This window comes from Sylvia atricapilla, chromosome 10 (assembly GCF_009819655.1).
Source record: "Sylvia atricapilla isolate bSylAtr1 chromosome 10, bSylAtr1.pri, whole genome shotgun sequence".
Classification (NCBI taxonomy): Eukaryota; Metazoa; Chordata; class Aves; order Passeriformes; family Sylviidae; genus Sylvia; species Sylvia atricapilla.
This window is the reverse complement of record NC_089149.1, coordinates 13,301,768-13,322,824: the sequence shown is the minus strand read 5'-3', so window position 1 is coordinate 13,322,824 and position 21,057 is coordinate 13,301,768. Positions and strand designations below refer to the sequence as shown.

At 43.8% G+C, this 21,057-nt stretch overlaps 2 protein-coding genes across 3 annotated transcripts in view; one reads left to right on the top strand and one right to left on the bottom strand.

The window, feature by feature from the left end:
- Positions 1 to 19,774, bottom strand: part of COPB2 (COPI coat complex subunit beta 2) — a 49,764-nt gene extending 29,990 nt beyond the window's left edge. The window contains exons 1-22 of one of the 2 annotated variants that reach the window (XM_066325999.1): positions 19,681 to 19,774; positions 18,423 to 18,560; positions 18,102 to 18,188; positions 17,076 to 17,202; positions 16,411 to 16,559; positions 15,167 to 15,313; positions 13,997 to 14,096; positions 13,730 to 13,872; positions 13,304 to 13,503; positions 12,908 to 13,018; positions 12,571 to 12,659; positions 12,388 to 12,494; positions 11,963 to 12,106; positions 11,183 to 11,313; positions 10,707 to 10,914; positions 10,406 to 10,516; positions 9,389 to 9,603; positions 9,044 to 9,136; positions 8,785 to 8,965; positions 8,604 to 8,672; positions 6,906 to 6,995; positions 6,122 to 6,532 (exon numbers count right to left, since the gene is read on the bottom strand). In XM_066325999.1, the coding sequence (XP_066182096.1) occupies positions 6,437 to 6,532; positions 6,906 to 6,995; positions 8,604 to 8,672; positions 8,785 to 8,965; positions 9,044 to 9,136; positions 9,389 to 9,603; positions 10,406 to 10,516; positions 10,707 to 10,914; positions 11,183 to 11,313; positions 11,963 to 12,106; positions 12,388 to 12,494; positions 12,571 to 12,659; positions 12,908 to 13,018; positions 13,304 to 13,503; positions 13,730 to 13,872; positions 13,997 to 14,096; positions 15,167 to 15,313; positions 16,411 to 16,559; positions 17,076 to 17,202; positions 18,102 to 18,188; positions 18,423 to 18,560; positions 19,681 to 19,683 (2,739 nt within the window). In that variant the 5' untranslated portion in view covers positions 19,684 to 19,774 and the 3' untranslated portion in view covers positions 6,122 to 6,436. Of the gene's footprint in view, positions 1 to 6,121; positions 6,533 to 6,905; positions 6,996 to 8,603; positions 8,673 to 8,784; positions 8,966 to 9,043; positions 9,137 to 9,388; positions 9,604 to 10,405; positions 10,517 to 10,706; positions 10,915 to 11,182; positions 11,314 to 11,962; positions 12,107 to 12,387; positions 12,495 to 12,570; positions 12,660 to 12,907; positions 13,019 to 13,303; positions 13,504 to 13,729; positions 13,873 to 13,996; positions 14,097 to 15,166; positions 15,314 to 16,410; positions 16,560 to 17,075; positions 17,203 to 18,101; positions 18,189 to 18,422; positions 18,561 to 19,680 lie in introns of those variants that run through there. The other variant, XM_066326000.1, reaches the window with a different exon arrangement.
- Positions 245 to 6,124, top strand: MRPS22 (mitochondrial ribosomal protein S22). The gene is made up of 8 exons (XM_066326001.1): positions 245 to 332; positions 553 to 713; positions 1,427 to 1,591; positions 2,752 to 2,895; positions 3,376 to 3,459; positions 4,367 to 4,512; positions 5,582 to 5,690; positions 5,949 to 6,124. Exons 1-8 carry the CDS (start codon positions 245 to 247, stop codon positions 6,039 to 6,041), a joined length of 990 nt encoding a protein of 329 aa, XP_066182098.1. The 3' UTR covers positions 6,042 to 6,124.
- Positions 19,775 to 21,057: the final 1,283 nt, after the last annotated feature.

The following is a 21,057-nucleotide window of genomic DNA, read 5'->3' as shown; positions in this document are numbered from 1 at the left end:
GGAACAGGCTCTGCAGTGGTCACAGCACCAAGGTGTCCGAGCTCAAGAAGCATTTGGACAACGCTTTCAGGCACAGGGTGCAGCTCTTGGCGCACGGTGTGACTGCTGTGCAGGGCCGGGAGCAGTGGGTCCCGGTGGCGGTCCCGGTGGCGGTCCCGGTGGCTCCCCGCCGGCCCGGGGCACTCCGCGGCTCCGTGACTCCATTTCCCGGCGCGCCGCGGGGCAGGAAGGGGCGGGGGCGAAGATGGCGGCGCTGGGCGCTCGGGGCTCGGCGGCGCTGCGGGCGCTGTGGGCGCTCCCCGCCCGGCGGGCGCTGGCGGCGGCTGCGGGCGGTACGCGGGGGGACCCGGGGCCACCCCCAGAGCAGCCCCAGCCTCGAGGTTCAGCCGCTCCGAGTGGCGGTAGGCGGATGCGGTCCCTGTGGGGAGGGATGCGGGTCGGCGCGGGTGTGGGGCAGCGGAGGGCCCGGCGGGGCGGGAGGAGCTGTGAGGGCGGGGGTGACCGTGGCCGTCCCCTCGGTGCCCCGGTAACAGCGTGTGCCCCCTCCCGCAGAGGGAAAGGCCGCCCAGCCCAAGCCCGCCTTCACGGACGAAGCGGTTCAGACGCTGCTTTACAAAATGACGGGACTCGACCTGCACAAGGTGTTCCGGCCTGTGAGAAAGGGCCTCAAGCCGCCCCACTACAAGCTGATGACCGAAGCTCAGCTGGAAGAGGTAGGCTGCTCTGCTTCCTTCGGAAATAAGTGTTGGATTTAGCGCAATGCCTGCAATAGCCCGTATTTCTGCCTTCCTTACTGCTGCGTCTGAAAACGTTCTGGTTTCTTTACCTTGTTTCAGATTATTCCCTAGATCTGTGTAAGTCAGTGTTTCTTCTGCGATTTTGATGGACTATGGAAGGAAATCTGATCTTTTTTTCTTAAGTGACAGTTTCTCTTTATTAACCTGTTATGCTTTCTAACTGTGTCAAATACCTTCATCTGATACTTATAGCCCTGGAAATCCTTTGACTACTTTTTTTTCCTCTCCCTTCTGGTATGACTTCATTCAGGATGACAAAGGGGCCTGACTTAAGCCAGTTCTGCTGTAGGCACAGTTAAAGTTATATACAAACAACTGGTTTATGCCTTGGGGGAAATTTACCATGGAAAAACACCTGAAATAAACTTGGTGTTTGCAATTAGCTTGGTGTTTGCAATAGTTTGTCTGCTGAAGCTTTGTAACTTCCTCCAGCATTTTGTCCAGGTTTTAGTAGTGGTAAATTGTTTACGTGCAATTCACCTACCTAGAGGTGTCTCATTTTTTCTCAACCACAGAAGAAAAAAAACAGGCTTCTCCAAATGAAAATAGTTGTCCCCAGATTGTATGTTATCTTTCCAATAGGATGATATTTTTAATCGTAAAGTTAAACTATTTTCTTTCCCTACAAGGCCACAAGAAAAGCCATTGAGGAAGCTAAAACAAAACTAATCATGCCCCCTGTTCTGAATGAACGAGAGCCAATTGATGATGTCTTAGCAGAAGATAAAGTCCTTGAAGGAACTGAAGCTGCAAAGTATGTGTTTACAGATTTAAGTTACTCCATTCCACATCGTGTAAGTAACATGATCAACAGTATTAATTTGTTCTCAAAATAAGCTTTAATGAAAATGTAGCTGGATCAGTTTGCAAAAGGGCTGAGGAGTTGAAAATTCAGTCTGGTACAAAGCAGGAGAGAAAAATGTATTTCTAAGTACTTGCTTCTAAGTGATAATCATCAATTACATTTTGCTACTCAAAAGTGGGCATGGGGAAAGCTGTGTGGAAGGTAATTAATTATTTTATAAGCAGGTGCTTTTGAAATGCTAGGAGTGCCCAGTTCTTCCATGCTTCTAGAAGCTTTCTGTAGGATTGGATTCCTTTGTAAGATGGTACTCCACACTTGCAAAGATCTGGTGGAAAGCTGTGGAAATGATGAATGAATTCCCAGGAAAGCTGTAAAGAATTACTTGTGCTATGGAACTGGGGAGTACAGGGATAGAATTTCCTTTGTGTAATGAAACATCTCAGTTGTCTTTAAGTACCAGTAATAAGAGGCGAGAAAAATTCTTGATGAAGTTATGATTCCAAGAAGCCTTCATGGTTCAAATGTGCATGTAGTGATGATCCTGTGACATGAACTGCCCAGTCTTCCATCTAGTACTCTAGCTGAGAGTTTTCTCCAGAAGCCTGCTGTTTATTCTCCTGCTGCACCATATTGAAAACTTCCCTGTTAAACAAACTTTCCCCAAATTTTCCACTCTAAAGCAATTATGCTTGTGAACAGATCTGAGTATACTGTTTAATTTGTTTTATTTTTTTGCCTTGCACTTGCCCTTGCTTGATTTTAGCACCTACCTTTGGAGAAAAGGTACAAAAGCACATGACACTTGCATTCCTAATTTTGTATGGGTTATCAGATGATAAAATCAGGCTAACTCCCTGTTTGGCTGTGAGTTATGTTATCTCTAAACTTCCCACAGCTGTAGCTTTCAGAATAGGCATGTGCACAGTTGTCAGACAGTAAAACTGAGGTGCAAAAGCAGCACTCACTCAGCAGGTAGCAAGGCAGGAATGATTAATCTGGCACATGGCAACAGTCAGTCAGTTAGAAACTGGTGTTCTTAGGGGAACTGTAGGAGTAGAAGGACTTTGACAAATGAGGGTTGTTTCAGGATGCTTCTGGCTATGAAGAGAGAAGGCTTTAGACAGTGTTTGGTTTTTACCTCGTTTCCAGGAACGTTTCATTGTCGTCAGAGAACCCAGCGGGGTGTTACGCAAAGCCACCTGGGAGGAACGAGACAGGATGATCCAGATATTCTTCCCAAAGGAAGGGCGCAGGGTCATTCCCCCCACGTTATTCAAGGATGAGAACCTTGGGGTGAGCTCTTCCTGCCTTTGACACTGAGCACTTTGACTTCATTGCAGCCTGATAGTGAAACTCTGCTCTTTGGGCGCAGTAACTTAGAATAAGCCATTCTGCTTCTGGGGGTGTGTTTAGCTGCTTGAATTCTGTTTTGGACAATTGTCTTTCATTGTACCTTGGATAAAACACTTGAAACAAAGTTCCAGGTTAGGGCCAGGTAAATATTGCCTGGAGCAGGTGTAAATATTGCCATATAGAAACAATTGTACATTTAATCTGGAAATGTGAACTGGTGTTTCAGAATCAAAAATCAAGAAACGTTATATTAATGTCATCAAGGCAGTTACTGTACTTCTGTCCATTTTGTCTTCTGATGAAGGCATTACTCATTCTAAGTGTTGCCCAGAACAGAACGTTGTGGCTGCTGTTTTGATTTTGGAGAGTTGGGATGGTATGATTACATAATCTACCCCTGAATCTGAACTGTTGTTTCAGACTGTATTTCAGCAAGATCGTCATGAAGACCTCCTGAACATGTGCATTGCTCAGTTTGAGCCAGATTCACGTGACTATATCAGAGTGAGTTCACTTTCCATCTTCTAGCAAAAAAAAAAAATCCTAGTGGAGAATTGTAGGGTTTATTTTGTACACATAAACATTTATCTGAGGAGCAGAGGTGTTGGTCATATGTGCTCATTTTCCCATACAGATTATCCTTGTGATGAGTTCTGGGGTTTATTTTTATGCAGAACAGTAAAACAGGATTTTGCACAAGTAATTTTCACTAGCCTAGAAAGATAGGTACTTTTGGTATCGAAGCAGAATTGATGGTAATACTTGTCAGGGGCTCTGAGCAGAATTGTGCTGCTAAAGACACAATGACTGCTGGTCTAGGAGCTGGCAGGACCAGCTAGGGAACCGACAGAATGCTTTTTTGAGAAACAGCACTGTGCACAAAGTATTATTTTTGACAAACACCAGCTACAAAAGTGTAGTTCTAGCAGAATAAAATTAGTAGCTATAGCTACTGGTAAATGTTAGTCTACACTTGCTTTCAAAATGCTTACTTTTCTTTAAACTGTAATATTCTCAGTGATTTGAGAAATTATAACTTGTATTAGGCGATTTTTCAAGCAACTTTTTTTTCCAAGTGAAGTTTGATGTCTTTGCTCTAGCATTTTTGTCCTGAAAGAATAGATGCAGCTTACCAGCAGTGCAGTGAAAGTTCAGAGTTTCTGTCTCTCCCTCACCAAAAGTTCAGGACAGGGCCAGGATTCAGCTTCCTTTTACCATAAGGATGTCTATGCCCAAGTACCATGGACTGGGCTAGCTCAGTGTTACCCTGAATTATAACAGGCATATGGTTCACTGTGTGGCTGACTCCTGCACCTTATGGAAAGGAAAAGGCTTGAAAACTGTCAGAGGTGCAGGGGAAGGCTGTCCCCAGGCTCCAGATGTCCAATGAAACAAACCCTCGTGTGTGCAGGTTCACCAGCGCACCTACGAGGACATCGAGAAACACGCCAAGTACGACCTGCTGCGCTCAACCAGGCACTTTGGGGGCCTGGTGTGGTTCCTGGTCAGCAGGAGGAGGACAGATGGCTTACTCATAGACATGATCAACAGGGACCTGTAAGTCTGTCTGTCACCTGGTAATCCTGCTCAGCCTTAGGACAAGTACCGCTGTTCGACAAGAAAAACAGGATTTCTGGCAGATAAAGGAAGGCTTTCATTTGCATCATGTTATAGGCCAGCTTTAACTGTTAGCTGTGTAGGTACTGTTAGCTGTACAGAAACACCAGGAACAGTCCATGAAGTTGTAGGGTGTATATATAGGTTGTTTTTTTTTTTTATATATATATTTTATTTTTGTTTCCCCGTGTAATTGTCAGAACACTTCCAGCTCTGAGCACTGCTGATCTTAAAGCCTGACATTTCCATGCTGAGCTCAGTTTTGGCTTATAAGGTTGACACACTCTGGGTATTAGAGCAATTCCTAAGTAGCTTAGGAACATGTAGATAAGGTTTCATTTTAAATGGGTGGATTTCTATTAAACATGGTGCTAAATGTACTCACAGTTCCCTGAAGTGAACAATATTTAATAGCTGAAAATGTCACTAGAGCTGGGAGAAATTTGTACAATTGGAACTCCAAGTTGCAGTGACGGTGGCATTTATTTCCTGCTGTTTCAGTTAGAAACTTGGAACAGGTGGTCAGATCTCGCTTTTAAACCTGAACATAGAGAGAAATCAGGAAGGTTCCTGGTTTAGAATCAGATTGGTAAAGGGAAAATTCATGTATCTGGCCAATTTAAATGAACAGAGTTTCAAATGTCTTTCCCTGCCACATACTTCAGTAGTTTTAAATTCAGCTGAGAGCTCTGTGCTACAGATTTCTAATGCTACTTCTGTAAAACATACTGGTCCTTGCAGTCTGTGGTAGAAAGTCCCACTAAACACCCATTATTTGTAATCAATTGTATTTTCAGAGGGATGTCAGCTGTATGACTGCTGAGCAGGCCAGCAGGCTTCAGCTGCAGGAGGGATAGATGCAGGCACTTGCCTGTGTATTCCAGGGACTGGGGACTCAGTGGAACCAGCGGTTTGAGAGTCTGTGGTGTGCAAAGTACAGCACACAATGCACTCTCTGTAAATACTCTGAAGAGAAGGGAATTGCTAAATGAGCCTTTTATTTGCTTAGGCTAGAGGATGCTACAAGTTTAATTACACTGTATCATATGCTTCACCCTGAATGTCAGTCAGCAAAGGAAGCTAAAGAAGAGAAACTTCAAGGAGTTGATTTGATCAAGGTAAGCTTTTCTGCTTTTTACTACTTACCCTGCAGAAGAGAGCTTCTAACCAGCAGAACCCCATCTAGCAGTTAAACTTCTCCTTATCTTAGGAAGCAGATACTTAACCAAAACTACTGTAGATGGCATGCTGGGGTTTTTGTTAAATTGTATATATGTGCACAGCTGCACCAGGAGTCCAGTTGTGCCTGGCTGATTTTTGCCATCACTGGCATGCTGACTGCTGTTCCATTAACCTCTCTCCTGCCATGGCTGCAGGTATTTCTGAAAACTGAATCCCAGAGAGAAGGTTATATCCAGCTGGCCCTGCAGGCTTATGAAGAAGCAATGGCTACTTCTTCAGCTTCATGAAGTAAACCTCTGCTCATCAGAAGTTTTAAGTCTGTTTATAAACATTTTCTGTACAGGATACCACAATAAATACTTGAAAATGACTGCTATAGAATGTATTTTTCTTTATTGAAATACATGTGAATACATGTGAATCACTAGAGCAGGATTTATTGAATTGTTTGATAAATGAAAACATTTCTTAGTATGTTCTGGAGCAGGCCTACTTCTTGAATTTCAACATACTGGAAGCTGATTCTCTGTACAGTTGCTGGCTCTGTACCTTCTTCTACGTTTACATGGTCCACTTGTGATATAAAAATCAAAATAACTTGGAGCACATAGTCCACAGAACTTCATTCCTCTGGGTTTTGACCAAATTATTTCCTGATTTGGTCATCTAAAAAAAAGGATGTTCACTCATCTAAGATCTCTTCATCCAGATTGATATCTGTGGTATCAATATCCTCCAGATCCAAGTTATCTAAGTCATCTTCCAAGTCCAGTAGTGTCTAGGGAGAGAAAAGATTGGATGAAGGGGATACCTCTGTGGTTACATGTGAGGCAGCTTATGGGATGGATGGCTCTGCACCCAGCCAAGGCCTCATGAGGAACATGAGTGCTAAGGGAAGCTGAAGAGCAGCTGCCTGCTTGGTGAGGAAACCTCTCCCAGCACTGCAGCTTTTGACCATGTTCTGAGCAGCTGGGTTAGAACTCCCCGTTGTCTCCCCCGTGCTGAACTGTTACTGTGTGCAGGGCTCTGAACACTCCTCTGGGACTGCCAGAGCCACGGTGGCAGTAGCTTGGTTAAATCACACTCATTCAAGTCTTTAATGTAAAATGAATTGAGTGCTTATACTTCCCCTCATGGAACTGTTTGGGTACCTTTTGCTCTCTTGCTGGAAGGTTATCAGAATTCTGCACAACTGTCTTCATCACTTCTTGTTTAGGAGAGGGAACTGGTTCTTCAGCCTTCTAATGGCAAAGAAATTACTTTAGTTTTTTCAATTTAAATACTTTCATCAAAAACAGGTAAACAACAGCAAATCTCTAATGCCCCTTTCCTAGTGGTTCTCTTTCAGCTTCCCTCAGTTATTCTTGAGTCACATCTTCACTGTCAGAGAGGATTCTAGTCCTCACTCCACTGGAGACTATTTCCCTCCCCAGTATATTTGAAGCAGTTGATGATGGAACTGATAAAATGAGAACCTTCAGAAATAATCAGTTCATTTTAAATACTGAAGTGCTGTTAGTGTTAGAACATCCTCAACAGGAGAGACTTAAGTTAGTCGAGACTGACAGCAAAGTTTAGTAGGTGCTGGGCTTTGTGTTCCAAATGCTGTAATGGTTTAACACTTCATCTTCTTGCTTCACTGCTGCACAAGTTTACATTAATTCATCAGTCAGTACTACTACTGAAGAAATGGTACTATTCAATTAACTGAATTTAATTACAGAATTAATTATCTCCTACAAAATGTCCCATATTCAGCCTCAGCTGTAAGAGGCAGCTGGGGTTTATGTAATGAGCTGAATGCAAAGAGACACTGAAGTCTTGTTTTCAGCTTCTATGGCTACTTCTCATTTGTTTCATAGGTAACCCTGACAGTGTTGTTTACCATTTTTAACGAATGTGCAGACAAGTTTGATTCTGCTTTAATAGTATTTCATCTGATGCACAAGAGGCAAAGAGTCACTACAGAGTCTTGAAAGTAACCTAACTTCTCTGCTCTGTCAGGGATGTTCAAAACTATGTTTTGTAGTGCATCTCCTATGAAGAGAAATGTACAGAAAATGGAGAGTTGTAGTTTTTCTGGTTCTCCTTCAGTTTCCAGAGCAGTTTTGATTTGAGATGTTTATATAGCCTCCAAGAGTTGTACCAGCATCACTGCCTTTAAGAAACCCTCACAGGATTTTCACATACAAATGTGAAGTGTATTTGACTTGAGCAAAATTAGAAGCTGTCATCTCCTAAGGCTCTGAAAAGCTTCAAGTGTTTGTTTCAATCTGTATGCTTATACCTTATACTTGTCCTATTTTCTGTCTAATAAGAATTGGACGACTGAAGTGGTAAAAAAATGAGTTTGTTACTTCAGATATTGATTAGAATCCATGTTCAAGTACCCAGGTGGGATTCCAGTTAGTTATGGAGCAGTGTGATTCCATAATCATGCAGCAGACCAGCAAAGAACACAGAGCATTTATCATTGCTGTAATAGGCAAGAGTTTCCATTTCCAGCTACTGAGCTTTTAGAAAACCAGCTACAGTCGAGGCAGTGTTTGTAAATGCAACTGGAGTTATTTTTCTGTAGGATGAATTCAATGGAAAGACTCTACAATTACTCACACTACAATGGGTGACCCAAGATAAGGAAGCACACAAATAATTTCACAGTCAAGAAGCTGTTAGTAGGTATAGATGTAGATTAAGAAGAATCTGAGGCAAAAGAACATGAAGCCAACTGCAGCCCTTACAGTCAAGGTAAGAAAAGCAGTAATTTGTCCATTACTGGTGAAATGTTCTCCAGGGTAGATGTTACTGTAAGATAGCAAAGTCCTCCCTTAGAGTCATCACTCACTGACCTGAGATGTCATTATTCCAGAGGGCTCAAATCCTTTTGCTTCTTCAAGTAAGTTTCTTTCTTCATTTGGCTAAAAGTAAAAAAATCCCAGACACATTAAATGTTGCAATGAGTTGCTTAGAGCTGATTTTACATAAGCACCAAATGTTTTTCTCCTAGAGACAGTAAAACCTCCTACTTACAGTGACAAGGGGGTATTCCCTGGCTGGCCTCAAGTCAGCAAGACTTTGCTTAACGTACTCTTCAGCAACAAAAGCTTCCTTTAATCCAGGGAAAAGATTTTCATATTCTGTAGGGTCAGCAAGGGACTCAGCAGCTTTTTGATTGACTTTAGAGAGGTTCTCCCGCCAGAGTTTAACAACCCTGAAGATGCAAACCACATTTGTTACAGACAGCTCATTCAGACAACACAACTCGTCTCTGCACAGGCTTAGAAACTACCTGGAAACTTGGCTTGGCAAATATGTCCGTGCAAGGAAAGCAGCTTCAGGGAGACGCCCAGTTTTGATCAGGAGTTCCAAACATGAATCAAGCCTAAAAGATTTCAAGATGTGATTTTAACCAGTAAACTTAATGAAGTTTCTTGTATTAGAACAGCTGTTTATTCTACTCCATTAATTTAAGGTGCTTTCATTTCAGATTTTAAATCAGTTTTTCTGGGAAGTACCTATGCCCATCTTCCTTCATGAAGTTTTCAGTTAGCTGTAGTTAACCACTTGAAGAACCTGAGGGTCTCAGCACTTGAGAAAGCAGACCAGAACAATCAGAAGCTCATTTGCTACTTACTTTCCCTGCAGGAAGTAGCTCATAAATGCCACGTTATTCTTGCCATCCTTTTCTGCACCTTCAGCCAGCTTGTTCACCATGCTGGCATTCCCTGAGGCTGTGGCCAGGAGCAGCAGCCCTCCGTAGTCCTGGGCATGGTGGAGACACTCCTGGGCTAAGCCAAACTGGCATTTACTGATGGCGAGTTCTGCAAGCTGCTTCCACTTCTGTTCTGACTGATTGTATAAAGAGCGGAGAGGGAGGGAAAGGAATCAACAAACCACTCACATCTCTGAATAGCATTTAAAGGTTTTTCAGAGCATTCAATATGAAAATCTAAGTTGACTTGTGAAGGTGTTGTGTCCCCTGACTACACTTGTCTTCCCTTTGAGGTACTGGGAGTACTGCAGATTCCCAGCATGACACAGTGAGCGTTAAGAGATCCCTCCTCAGCTGTAACATTATGTAAAATAAACAGCTTCTCAGTAAACGTGGAGGGAGGAGGCAGGCATACCTCTGGAAATTTAACTACAACAATCTCTTCAAGCTCCCAAGTTAACCCTCAGAACGCTGAGAGGCATTTGTGTCTGTAACTAAGTTAACATTCCTTCTAAATAACTTGATTATTTTACAGCAGGAACAATGAGATCGATTCTCTGCATGATAATGATGAGACAAATCACTGTCTGTCACGTTTTTTTAGTGCAGCAGTCTAAGTTCGCCAAGGCTGGAACAAAGCTCTGAAGGCATCAGCCCTATCTTTCCTCCTCTCACTGTTGGTACTGGAGATTGAAGCTTGGTTCTGGGCTCAAGTTTTGTATTCTCCAGGAGTTCCTGTAGCTTTCTGAGCAGACACCATTCTTTGTTCCCATCCCACAGCTCAGATTCCTTCAAATTACAGGCAGAAGAACTTCATCAAAGGAGTTACAGGCATTTCAGCTGTGTTTAGGAAATTGTACTGCATCTCCACATACCACTATTTCAGAGTCCTGCTAATACTCACAATCCAGGATGAATCACCCAAATTTATATAATTACCTCTGCTTCCATAGCAAGCTGATAGGCTATTTTTAATTCTCCAAGTTGAAGAGCAAGTTCAAAACGATGCTCTGGATCTGTAGATACTGCAAGAGCTTGTTGTTTGAAGCCCTAAAATAAAAATCTGACAGTGAAGCTGGGGCTTGTCAGGCCAAACATAATCCTAAATACTTTACCAAAAGCACTCTGAGCAGAAGGTTACTGCTCACAGATAATATCACTGGGTTTTGCTTAGCAAACTCAATTAACAACATGAATAAATGATTTCTTCAGACTAATAACTAAGAAGTAGTTTTCTTGCCTGTTTTTCGAGAAAATGTGCGACCCTGGTTCTCTGCTCCTTTGGGATTGTGGGGAGAACTTTGTCAGCCATGCCGAAATCTCTCCTCATCACAGCAGTCTGATACTCGAGCACTGAGACCAGCAGAGAGTAACTAACGATGTTCAGCTCTTTGTCTCCCAAATACAGCCTGTTGTCCTTGGGGATATACCCCAGGAGATACATCGTCCTGAAACAAACCAAAGAGCACTCAGCTTCAACAGACCCACACAAACAGTCTGTACAGAAACATTCCAGCAGTTCTTCTGGCAGCAAGAATACTGCCATGAAATACTCTGCTTTTCCTGGCTGTACTCCTTCACACAGCACTGTTCATCCCTCAGAAGTGCACTGCTGCCTCACAACACCCAACCTGTTCCCACCTCTGGTGCTGAAGCCGGGTGCAGCAGCAGCTGCCAGGGTTCACCTTGAACACTTGAACTGAAGCAGCATCTCACCTGTCCAGGTGGGCAATAGTGACAATCTCTCCTCCAACATAGTAGTTGAGTCTGTTCACAGAACTGGTGTAAATAAAGCAGTCACCGACCCACAGACCTGTTTTCACAATCTCCTGGATCTCACCAAGAACCTGCAAAGCAAATTTTGGTTAATTAGATACATAAAAAGGTACTTCTAGGTGGTAGAAAGACTACTGCAATTTCAAATATAATTCCATATTCTATACTTAAATAGTTGGGCAAGTTGCAAATGTTAATCGATTAGAAGTACATAAATGATAATTTAGTTTTACATGCATGCTACCCTAATTCTTAACAAAGCAAATTATAAATCTAGGAAACAAGCACCAAACTTAAGCATTAAACAAGACAATCAACAGTAACTTTCCTTCTGAAATTTTTATTTCTGACATTTCAGTGCAGGACGTTTTTTCACTTCTCAAATTTGAATAACATTTCAAAATTTGAAAATTGTAGGAAAAAAAATTGAGCAATGACCCAAAGGTGTGTTTTTAAAATAGTCTCTATAACTCTCTAACAGTGAACAGATGAAGAGAAATGCAGGCATCAAGGTCTGTTATGCTGGGATTCAGACAGGGATACATTCCTCAGGAATGCCAAAACCATGATTAAGTGTTCCTCGGGCAGATGCATAATGTGTGATACTAAAAACGGTCTGGGAACTAACGTTTAAATTGGACTATGTTAAGAACTAAGTTTGCTGCACTCTCTTGCTTCTACCATCTCTAATCTTATTCCACTTTTTAAATAGAAGGTTACCTCAAAGGCATCTTCAATTCCATCTTCAGTGACACCTTCATGTGTTTCTTGGGCTGCTGCCACTTTTTCTGACAGGTACTTGAGAATGAAGAATGACTCTTCTGTAGCAATGCACACAAGCTCCCCCGAGTCAGACCAGAAAATCTGTGACAGCAGAATCAACAGTGGCAAAATGTTACACATCCCAAGCTAAGAAGGACTGTGTGGGAAATAAGGATAAAACACACCAGCTCTAGAAGCTTTAGAACAGAGAAGCCAACACAAGCAGGAATTTTTCTGGCCTTTCTGCTACGTGACTGAAAAAAACTTAAATTATTACTTTATTATTGACAGCTTGGCTTCATGCAAGAAAATCAGTTTAGTAAATAAAAAAATATAGATCAGTAAATTCCGACAGGTTTACTTCAGTCCCACGCAGAACTCACATGTTTGGGCTGGATTTCAATCCTGCGAATCAGCTCTGTGTTCTCCCAGTCATAGAATGCCAGGCCATTAACAGATCTGACTCCCAACAGAAAGCCACCATAAATACCTGCAAGAAAATACAGGTAGAGGAAGTCCACACTGTGCAAAAACCACACCAACATACCTATTTTTGAACTACTTACCTTCTGCTCCAAAGTCAGGCTTGAACGACTTCTTCTCTTTGAAATTTTTAAATATCTTTACAACACTGTTGCTCTCCCTGATTGCATATCTAAATAGAGATTAAATTGTAAATAAACAAAACAATTATTCAAAGTAGTGAATTACTAAACGATGAGCTGCTACAAAAAACCCGCATTTGAGTTATCTTCTAAAACTGGCAGAATGCTAAAAATCCTAACTTTTCAAGCAGGACAACTACCAAAAGTTCATTTTATATGCACGTTTTGGTCTTCAGGGCCTGAAAACTAAAGTAGCAGCAGCAAATGTAATAAAAAAGAAACAACTTGCAAGACTTACTCTGAAGAGTCATGTGCCCACACAAACTCCTGCGCAGAACCAAAGCTCTTGTTCCTCAGAGCCATGGCTGTGTAGATGATGTATTCACCATCACCACACACCACCACGAACCTGGGGCAGGAGAGAGAGGCACTGGTTAGATATCTGTGTTCAGTTCCACAGGCAGCAGCAAGAAGGCAAATTATCTGTAAAGGCTCTCATGCCCAAGGTAATCACTGCAAACACAAAGCATGAGCTTTATATATTCCTAAAACGTCATGGAACTTCATTTCCTTCCTGAATCATGATCCTTCTGGTCTCCACTGAGCAGCTCCTGCACCTTGGATCCCTTTTATTTGAGCCACTTAACAAAAATACCCTAACCAGCTCTAGAGAAGTGATAAAGGAAGGTGTTACCGTCCATTAGGGTTGTGCTGGATTGTCTGAGGATAGATTTCACAGCTGCCCATATCCTTCACAGCCAGTGGCAACCTCTCTCCATCTTTGATTTCAGCATCTCCCATTGCTTTCAAGTTAGCCTGTTGGACTTCAGAATGTTTAGCCCAAATAATTTTTCCGTTTGCATCCATGGACATGGCAGGTTCTTCACGACCAAGCTGGAAAGTAAGTAAGAAAGAAGTTAGGCTATGGAAAAATTACACTGTTGATTTTCTCTTCAGCTGAAAGTATCACGTGAAATAGCCAACCTCTATCAAAAAAAGCCAATTAAAATGCCAAAATTTCAGTATTTTATGTACTATCCCAGACTGAGAAACCAACCAGTTGTTCTGCCCACAGGACAGCAATGAATCACAATTTCTCACTTCCAACCATGAAGTGTACCTTAACAATAATGCTGCCTTCATCATATCCCAAAGCCACGTTGTTGGAGCCCCTGAGGCTGGCCACACACCACACCCTCTCCATGCCGTAGTTCAGGGTGCTCTCCAGGCGGTAAGTGCTGGAGTGCCAGATCCGCACCGTGCCTGGGGAAAACAGAGCCATGGAGCCTGTCATCCCAGTGTCAGGGCTGCAGCCACGCCCCCACCAGAGCTCTCCTCTCCCCCCATTCTTTTCCTGTCCTTTCTACACCAGAAAACCCAAAGTTACCATCTTCAGAGCCGGTGATGATGATGGGCAGCTCTGGGTGGAAGCTGACACATGACACGTTCTGAGCGTGGCCTTCCAGCGTCTGGACACAGGTTTTATTCTGAAAGAAGGAGAGAACACAATGCCACATTTCAACCCTTATTTCTTAAAAACGAATCTCCCCCAAATCCAAAATAGATCTAAAAATTCTCTAGATTTCTTACATTTGTAAGGCATTCAAACAACAGCACTAAGCTATTAAAAACTGTGATCGTATTGAGTTGTACCTCCTTTTTTGTTTTGTGCCTCCTTTTTTGTTTTGTGCACAGAACAAAATACTTATTTCCCTTGACAGAGGCTGTTCCCTCTTTTCAGATGTGTTTATGGCTAGAAAATATGCTTTCTCAGAGCTGCATAGCACAGCAGATTAAAGCAAGATAAAAAACTGAATTCACTGCAAAAAAAATCATAACCAAACATTGCATTACAGGTGAAAAGAGAGCTAATTTAGGTCTTTGGTAAGAATGTTCATTCACACAGTTGTGAAAGAGAGGCTACTCTGCTTGAGGTAACTAAGACTGGAGCATGTATAGTGTCTCCAGCTGCACATGGTGGCAAAATCTCAAGGCCTGTTGTGTAATATTTGTGACTGCATTGAATGCTTAAATTAAAAGTGCCAGCTTCAACTTCTGGGCTAGGGTTTACTCTGGGGCAATAAATTTTAATGACCAGAAAGTACCATCTAACAACTTCTGTCTTGCCCTTCTGGCCATTCAGACACTTGTACATAGAAAGAACTCAGGAGTTCCAGGCTCCAGCACCATAAATGGTCTCCTGGACTAGATCTCTTTCCTGAGGAACATTCAAGCAGGACACCTCATCACTCCTGCCCTCTTTGGGGATAAAAGCACTGCATGTGTGTGCAGGCAACACATGGGACTGTGCAATGTGCACAGGATGAAACAGGAGGGGGGAAGCTATAAAGAATGAAGAGAAAAAGAGCAGTGGAAAGATGGAAAGAGTTGATACATGAGCAATATTTACACTTGAACATAGAAGAGGAACAGCTTAATCCAAAAGCATGAGACCTAAAAGGCAGAGAATCAATTTGTCACAGGAAAATAATCTAACAGAGACTTTATCCTGAATGTGGCAGCCTGCACAAGGGCTCCTGAAGAGCTGAACACACACCTGGTAGTCCCAGATCTTCACCAGGCGGTCATCTGCCCCAGAAATGAGGTATGGCTTGTCCCCACCACTGTAATAGTCAATGCAGTTCACTCCTTTCTCGTGGCCTTCCAAGGTGAAGTTGGGAGAGGATGATCCAAGCTGCCACACCTGACCAACAAAACACAACCACCTGTACTCAGCAACCTGCTGTGTCCAGGTCACCCTTGGCAAACACAGCAGGTATCCAGAAGTACTTCCTAAGTCCAAAGAGAAAGAACACAGAATTCCAAAGACACAGTTGTTTTCTTAGGTGAAAAATCTCAACAACTGCTCAGCAAACTACCAGCCTTTCTCCCAGTAAACACAAGTAACATGCTGAATTACCCATGTTCTGCTCATACCTCTAAGCCACAGAATTGGTTGCTTTAAACTCTTTTTTAAGGACATGAAAGCATATAAGGCACTGCTTTTAAGAACTAGTATCTGTTTATAAAATTAACTAGTAACTAGTTGTTATTATACATGAGTTTCATCCATGTCCTAAATTTCGAATTTTCCAGCTACACTAAAGAATACGAAATTTCATGTTAAATGAGGATACAAAATGAAACAAGTCAAATGTAGATAAACTAGTGTTTTCCCACCTTTATCACACCAAATCAACATTTACGTGCACCTGATCTCAACATCTGTGGCCATATAAAATCAGTGCTGGCTTTTTACAGCCAATATGCTGATAATGTTCAGGAAATGTGAGGAGGTGTCACTGCTCAGTGGCTGCAAACCTGCAGTCACAGGTATTTAGTAGCAGCTGCATGGCAAATGAGACCATGAGAAGGCTGAGGGCATCTCTGGAAACAATTCCATGCACAGACAGCCAAGGACATGAAAGTAATGGGAGAGACACCTTTACCAAGGTTTAGTTTTTTTCTTTTTAATGCACAGTTAAAAGTCTTTGTCCACTGTCCTGTTTCAATACTACCAAATCACTCATTGACAGTAAAACCGTTACTCCTCTCCCATATTTCTGTGTAGTCCAAATGGAGATACAGCACTTAAAAGAGTTTAAAGAACTACAAACAGGTAATCTGGTAAATTTACTGAATTACTTAACAGGTGCCTGGATCAATGTCCAGGTCTTTGTTCAGTCAAAATTCTATTACTGCATCTGATTTGAAGAATACTGGCCCATCATCCACACAGGATGTGTTTGTGTACACTGATAATCACTTAACAACTAAAAAACCCAAATACAGTTTCTCTACCTTAATTGTCCTATCCAAAGAGGCACTGGCAAACTGGTTGTTGTCTTTTGGGTTTATGACAATCTGCATGACGTAATGGGTGTGTCCTTCAAACACCTGAGAACAAGACCATTTCTTATCCCAGTCCCAGAGTTTGATCAGCATGTCATCTGCAAAAAACCACAAACAACCAAGCTTCAGTGGGTGATAACTACCTCCTTAAACTGCAAAATCCTCTACAACTTCATGGTACAGGCTGGAAAGGAGGCACTGCTAATTTGCACCTACAGGATTAGCAGTCCTTGCAGAAGGAGCTTTCAAGTCAGATTCCCAGCTAAAAACTTACTCTAAACCATTTTTAAACAAAATTTTTAATAAACATAACCTGAGCTGTTATTTGAGAGTTTGCCACACTAATTAACATATATATGAATGTTTCCTCTGGCAGATATTTTAGAGAGAAGGCTCTTTGCTCTTCTCTGACAAGAACACAAGCCATTAGATTTTAAATTTTAAGGGCAGTTGATATTCCATTAAAAAAACACCAATACAACTACCAAGAAACAACAAAATGACAACTGTCACACTGGCTATTTGTTCAAGGAAGCCTGAGTCTTCCCAAAAAGACCTGCAAGCCCTCACTGCACAGAAAAGAGGAGCCTGAAAACATGCCAAAGGCCTCTCACCACTGCTTGTGAGGATGAAGGGCTGCGTGGGGTGCACGGCAATGCATCGGATGTAGTCGGAATGGGCCTCAAACATGTGGACTCTTTCCAGGGTGTTGTAATTAAAGACTCTGATCTGCATGTCATCCTAGGAAAGGGAGCAAAAGCAACATGAGAATAAGTCTCTTGTGCAGTGCACCTTCTATGCAATGCAGGGGAGCTACGAAAAAAACATTCCACCATTGAAAACAATAAAATATTTAAAGAATTTTGCTTGCTAATGATAAATTTATCCTTGGATTCAGAAGGCTATAAATTACACACTGCTGTTCCAAGTCATTTACGAATGACTTTTTCCATTATGAAATGGAAAAAACTTCAATCAAATTTTCATTTTTTCATTTAACTGAATCATGGCAGCATAAGGTAAAGAAATGAAAATAAGTTTTCACTCCGTGTACAGGGCAGAAGACTAGGAAATGAAAGTTGAGACAAAAATATTTAGGCATTACCTTAATTTAGCCAAAAAATACTCGCTCCATAAAGAAAAATATGTTACCAAGATCAGAATACAACTATTCCTTTCAAGTTAGATTCACTGAATAAAAGCAGACATTTTTTTCTAGTGGTGAGCAAAATGAAAAAAATATTTTTACTATAACCAAGAACAAAAGTAAAAAGCAATTTTTAATTCACCTTACCTAGGACTGTCAATAGTTTCATCTTAGTTAAAGCAGCACCTACGACACTGAGTCAGAACTGTGTGCTGAGTATATATTCCAGCTGGCAGGAAAAGCTAAACTGCATCTCCCTGGCATTACCTGCAGAGTCAGTCACCTTAGCAGGTTGCTCTCTTTTGAAATGAAAAGTTTAAACTTCTAAGCCTCCTTAAAGGAGAAAACTTCTGGGAAAATGTGGTGAAGTATTTCCTTCTCCTCTACAAATTCATATCAGATCAGATTATTATGCGATGCAAAAAGTAATGGCATGAAAATTAATCAGAGAAAGTGCAGCTGCATAGGAAATGACAAGAGGAGACCAGCTTACAGCTCCAGTAACAACCCAGTTCTTCCTTGCCACGAACTTGGCAGCTCTCACAGGCAGGTCACACACTTCAAAATTCTTCACCAGAGTCTGAAAATAAAAACAGTTACGTTTATAGCACTGGAGAAAATGCTGATTTTGGAACCAGCTCTTTCTACTTTCTTAACAGTGTCCACTGCTACAATGACTCTCGTACTGAGCCAGAGGAGAGCACAGTCCGCCAGCAGCAGTGCTGGGTGGCTCTGTACAAACCCAGCTCTCCAACAGCAGACACAGCAGTGTCAGCCACAAGGAGCTGGCAGGAAGCACAGCTGAGGGCATCACCTGTGTCTCATGGTTCCACACACAGACACTGCCGTTGTAGAGGCTGGCCAGCATCCATGGCTCTGTGGGGTGCAGGTCCACGCTCTTGACGCGGTCAGAGCGCGCTGTCAGCTTCCGCTTGATGTCCAGTCGGAGAGGCTGCAGGGACAGTTGGGGACACGGGTGACTGGACTGCCAGCTGGCACACAGAAGGGAACAGGAAAGCTGCAGTTTGCTCTTAGAATAAAAGGATCCAATCCTGCTGTTCAGGTTACTACTCTTTTCTATCTGTGGGTCTGTTTTTGTAGGAAGCATCACATTCCCACCAATGGCAATAGCTCTGTTTAATTTAATTCTGTGAAATTCAGAATTTCTTCATACTGGAAAAAGTATCTCCAGCAGAGTAATAAAAAAAAAATAAAAAAAATGCACTGCATATCTTTCTGGTGTCCCTGAACTATGAAAGCAAAGCAAAGAGAACTTACTCCTAATACAAATGTTACATAAATAATCTTCCTGCTACTTCACCTGGCAAACCAGGAAGAAAAGTCAGTTACCACAACAGAGCACAACATTTGCCCATTATAAATTTACTTTCATTTATAATTGCAAAATTCGTTTTAGAATGGAACACTGTCTTGTAGAAATTGAGAGGAGGTAAAAGTCTTTTCCTGATAAAAAATGGTCTGACCTTCCACTTTCATCACTGGCAATGTAAAGTCAGAGTATTTAAAAGGCACGAAGTCTGGCAAAGTGATTTCCTAATATATTCGAGGCACTATGGATTCATTTAGACACTCATTTGAGATCATTTAACGCTGCTGTTATCTCAGAGAACCTAGCAGACAATGGCTGATCAAAGAACACTGCACGTATTAATAAAACCTGCAGTTACCCATGTTAGACACTGCGAGGAGGAAAAAAACCACCTGGTTATCATGTACCACAGACATGACACGGGACGTAGAGATGAGTCTGAGGTCCACCTCTCCTGCTACAAACACCAGGAAGGTAAGCACAACTACCCTTGAGTCTGTGCTTAACCCCGGAACGTCTGGGCCCTGCAGCTCCCGAGGGCCGGGAATGGCCTGTAGGAGGGTGCGACACGCAGCCCGACCCCCGGTACAGCCGCTCGGGGGGCTGAGGAACAGCCACGGGCAGCGCCGCGCCCCGGTCCCGGCCCCTCCTGCCCTCGGTCCGCCGATCGCCGCGCCCGGCTGGGATGGTCACCCGCCCGCGGCGGGGCCGAGGCGCCCGCGGGCCCCCGCCTGTCGCTTACCATGGCCCCGCTGTGCCGAGGTGCCGGCCCGGTGCCCCCAGGTGCCGCCCCGGCCCCGCTCCGCCCGGCCTCGGTCCGATCTCCGACGTGGAGCTTCCGGGCCCGCCGCTCTCCCGACAGCGCCGCCGAGGCGCCCCTCAGTCTCGCGAGAGAGAGGCGCCCCGTGGGATGCCGGGATATGTAGTCGGCGGCGCCGGGCCGCGCTGCGCGGAGCAGGGTGGGAATTGTAGTTGGCGCGCTCTGCCTCAGGAGCGGAGGGTGCTGGGAGCCATGGAGTCACTGCCCGGGAAGGGACCCACGGGGACCATGGAAGCCGGCTCCGGCCCCGCACACTACACTGTGTGTCTGAGAGCTCCCGGCAATCCACACCACACCCCGAGCATCACTCCATGCGTCTGAGGGCGTTTTCCAAACACTCCCTGAACCCTGTCAGGCTTGGTACTGTGCCTGCTGCCCTGCGGAGCCTGTTCGGTGCCCAGCCTCTGTGTGAGCAACTTTTTCCCGACATCCAGCCTCAGCCTCTCCTGACGCAGCTCTCTGCCGTTCCCTCAGGTCCTGTCACTGTCACCACAGAGCAGAGATCGGTGCTGGCCCCTCGCTTGCCCCCATGAGGATGCTGGAGATTGCTGAGCTCTCCCCAGAGTCTCCTGCAGGCCGAATAGACCAAGTGTCCTAAACACTCATTCTCCCCTCACTCACTCATCCCCTTGTTCACCATCCTCGTGGCCTCTTTGGACATTCTCAACCAGCTGAATGTATTTTTTTATACTGTGGTACCCCAGACTGTGTCCCCTCAGTGTCCCCAGACAGAGTTCCCTGTGTGACCCCGGAGCCCTCCGTGAGAGGAGTGGTGACCATCTCCAGGTGTGCCCAGGTGTGCCCAGTGCTGTCCCCTGAGTGCAGTCCCGGTGTGCCCCATGGGGACACTGCTGAGGGGACAGGACTGGTACAGTGCTGTGGGCCCAGGTGTGCCCGGTGCTGTCCCCTGAGCACAGTCCCGGTGTGCCCCATGGTGATGCTGAGGGGACACGACTGGTGACAGCGCTCAGGGGTGCCCTGGCAGGGAGCCCAGCAGGTCCATCCCTCTCAAAGACAAACACGTGAGCCGGCTCAGTCCTGCTAACTCCAAGACAGGCAATGGGACATTTTTCCTTATCATTTTGCCACCTAAAATTGCTGCAACTCCAAACAGCATCTAATAGAAACATGGGGAATGTGAGGGTTTGGGAACCAGCAGAGCACGAGGAACCACTCTTGAGGGAATTTCTCCTACCCTGCTGCCAGATTGAAGTTCCATCTCTAAAAATTGCATCCCTCACACTGCGTTGTGTAAAAGAGAGGAATAACACAGAGGCTATTTATATTCATTGGGATCCA

Coding starts and splice junctions, on each gene's coding strand:
- MRPS22 (XM_066326001.1), top strand. CDS start 245: ATGGCGGCGCTGGGCGCTCGGGGCTCGGCGGCGCTGCGGGCGCTGTGG. Junction 2,896..3,375: donor TCAAGGATGAGAACCTTGGG/GTGAGCTCTTCC, acceptor CTGTTGTTTCAG/ACTGTATTTCAGCAAGATCG. Junction 4,513..5,581: donor GACATGATCAACAGGGACCT/GTAAGTCTGTCT, acceptor TTATTTGCTTAG/GCTAGAGGATGCTACAAGTT.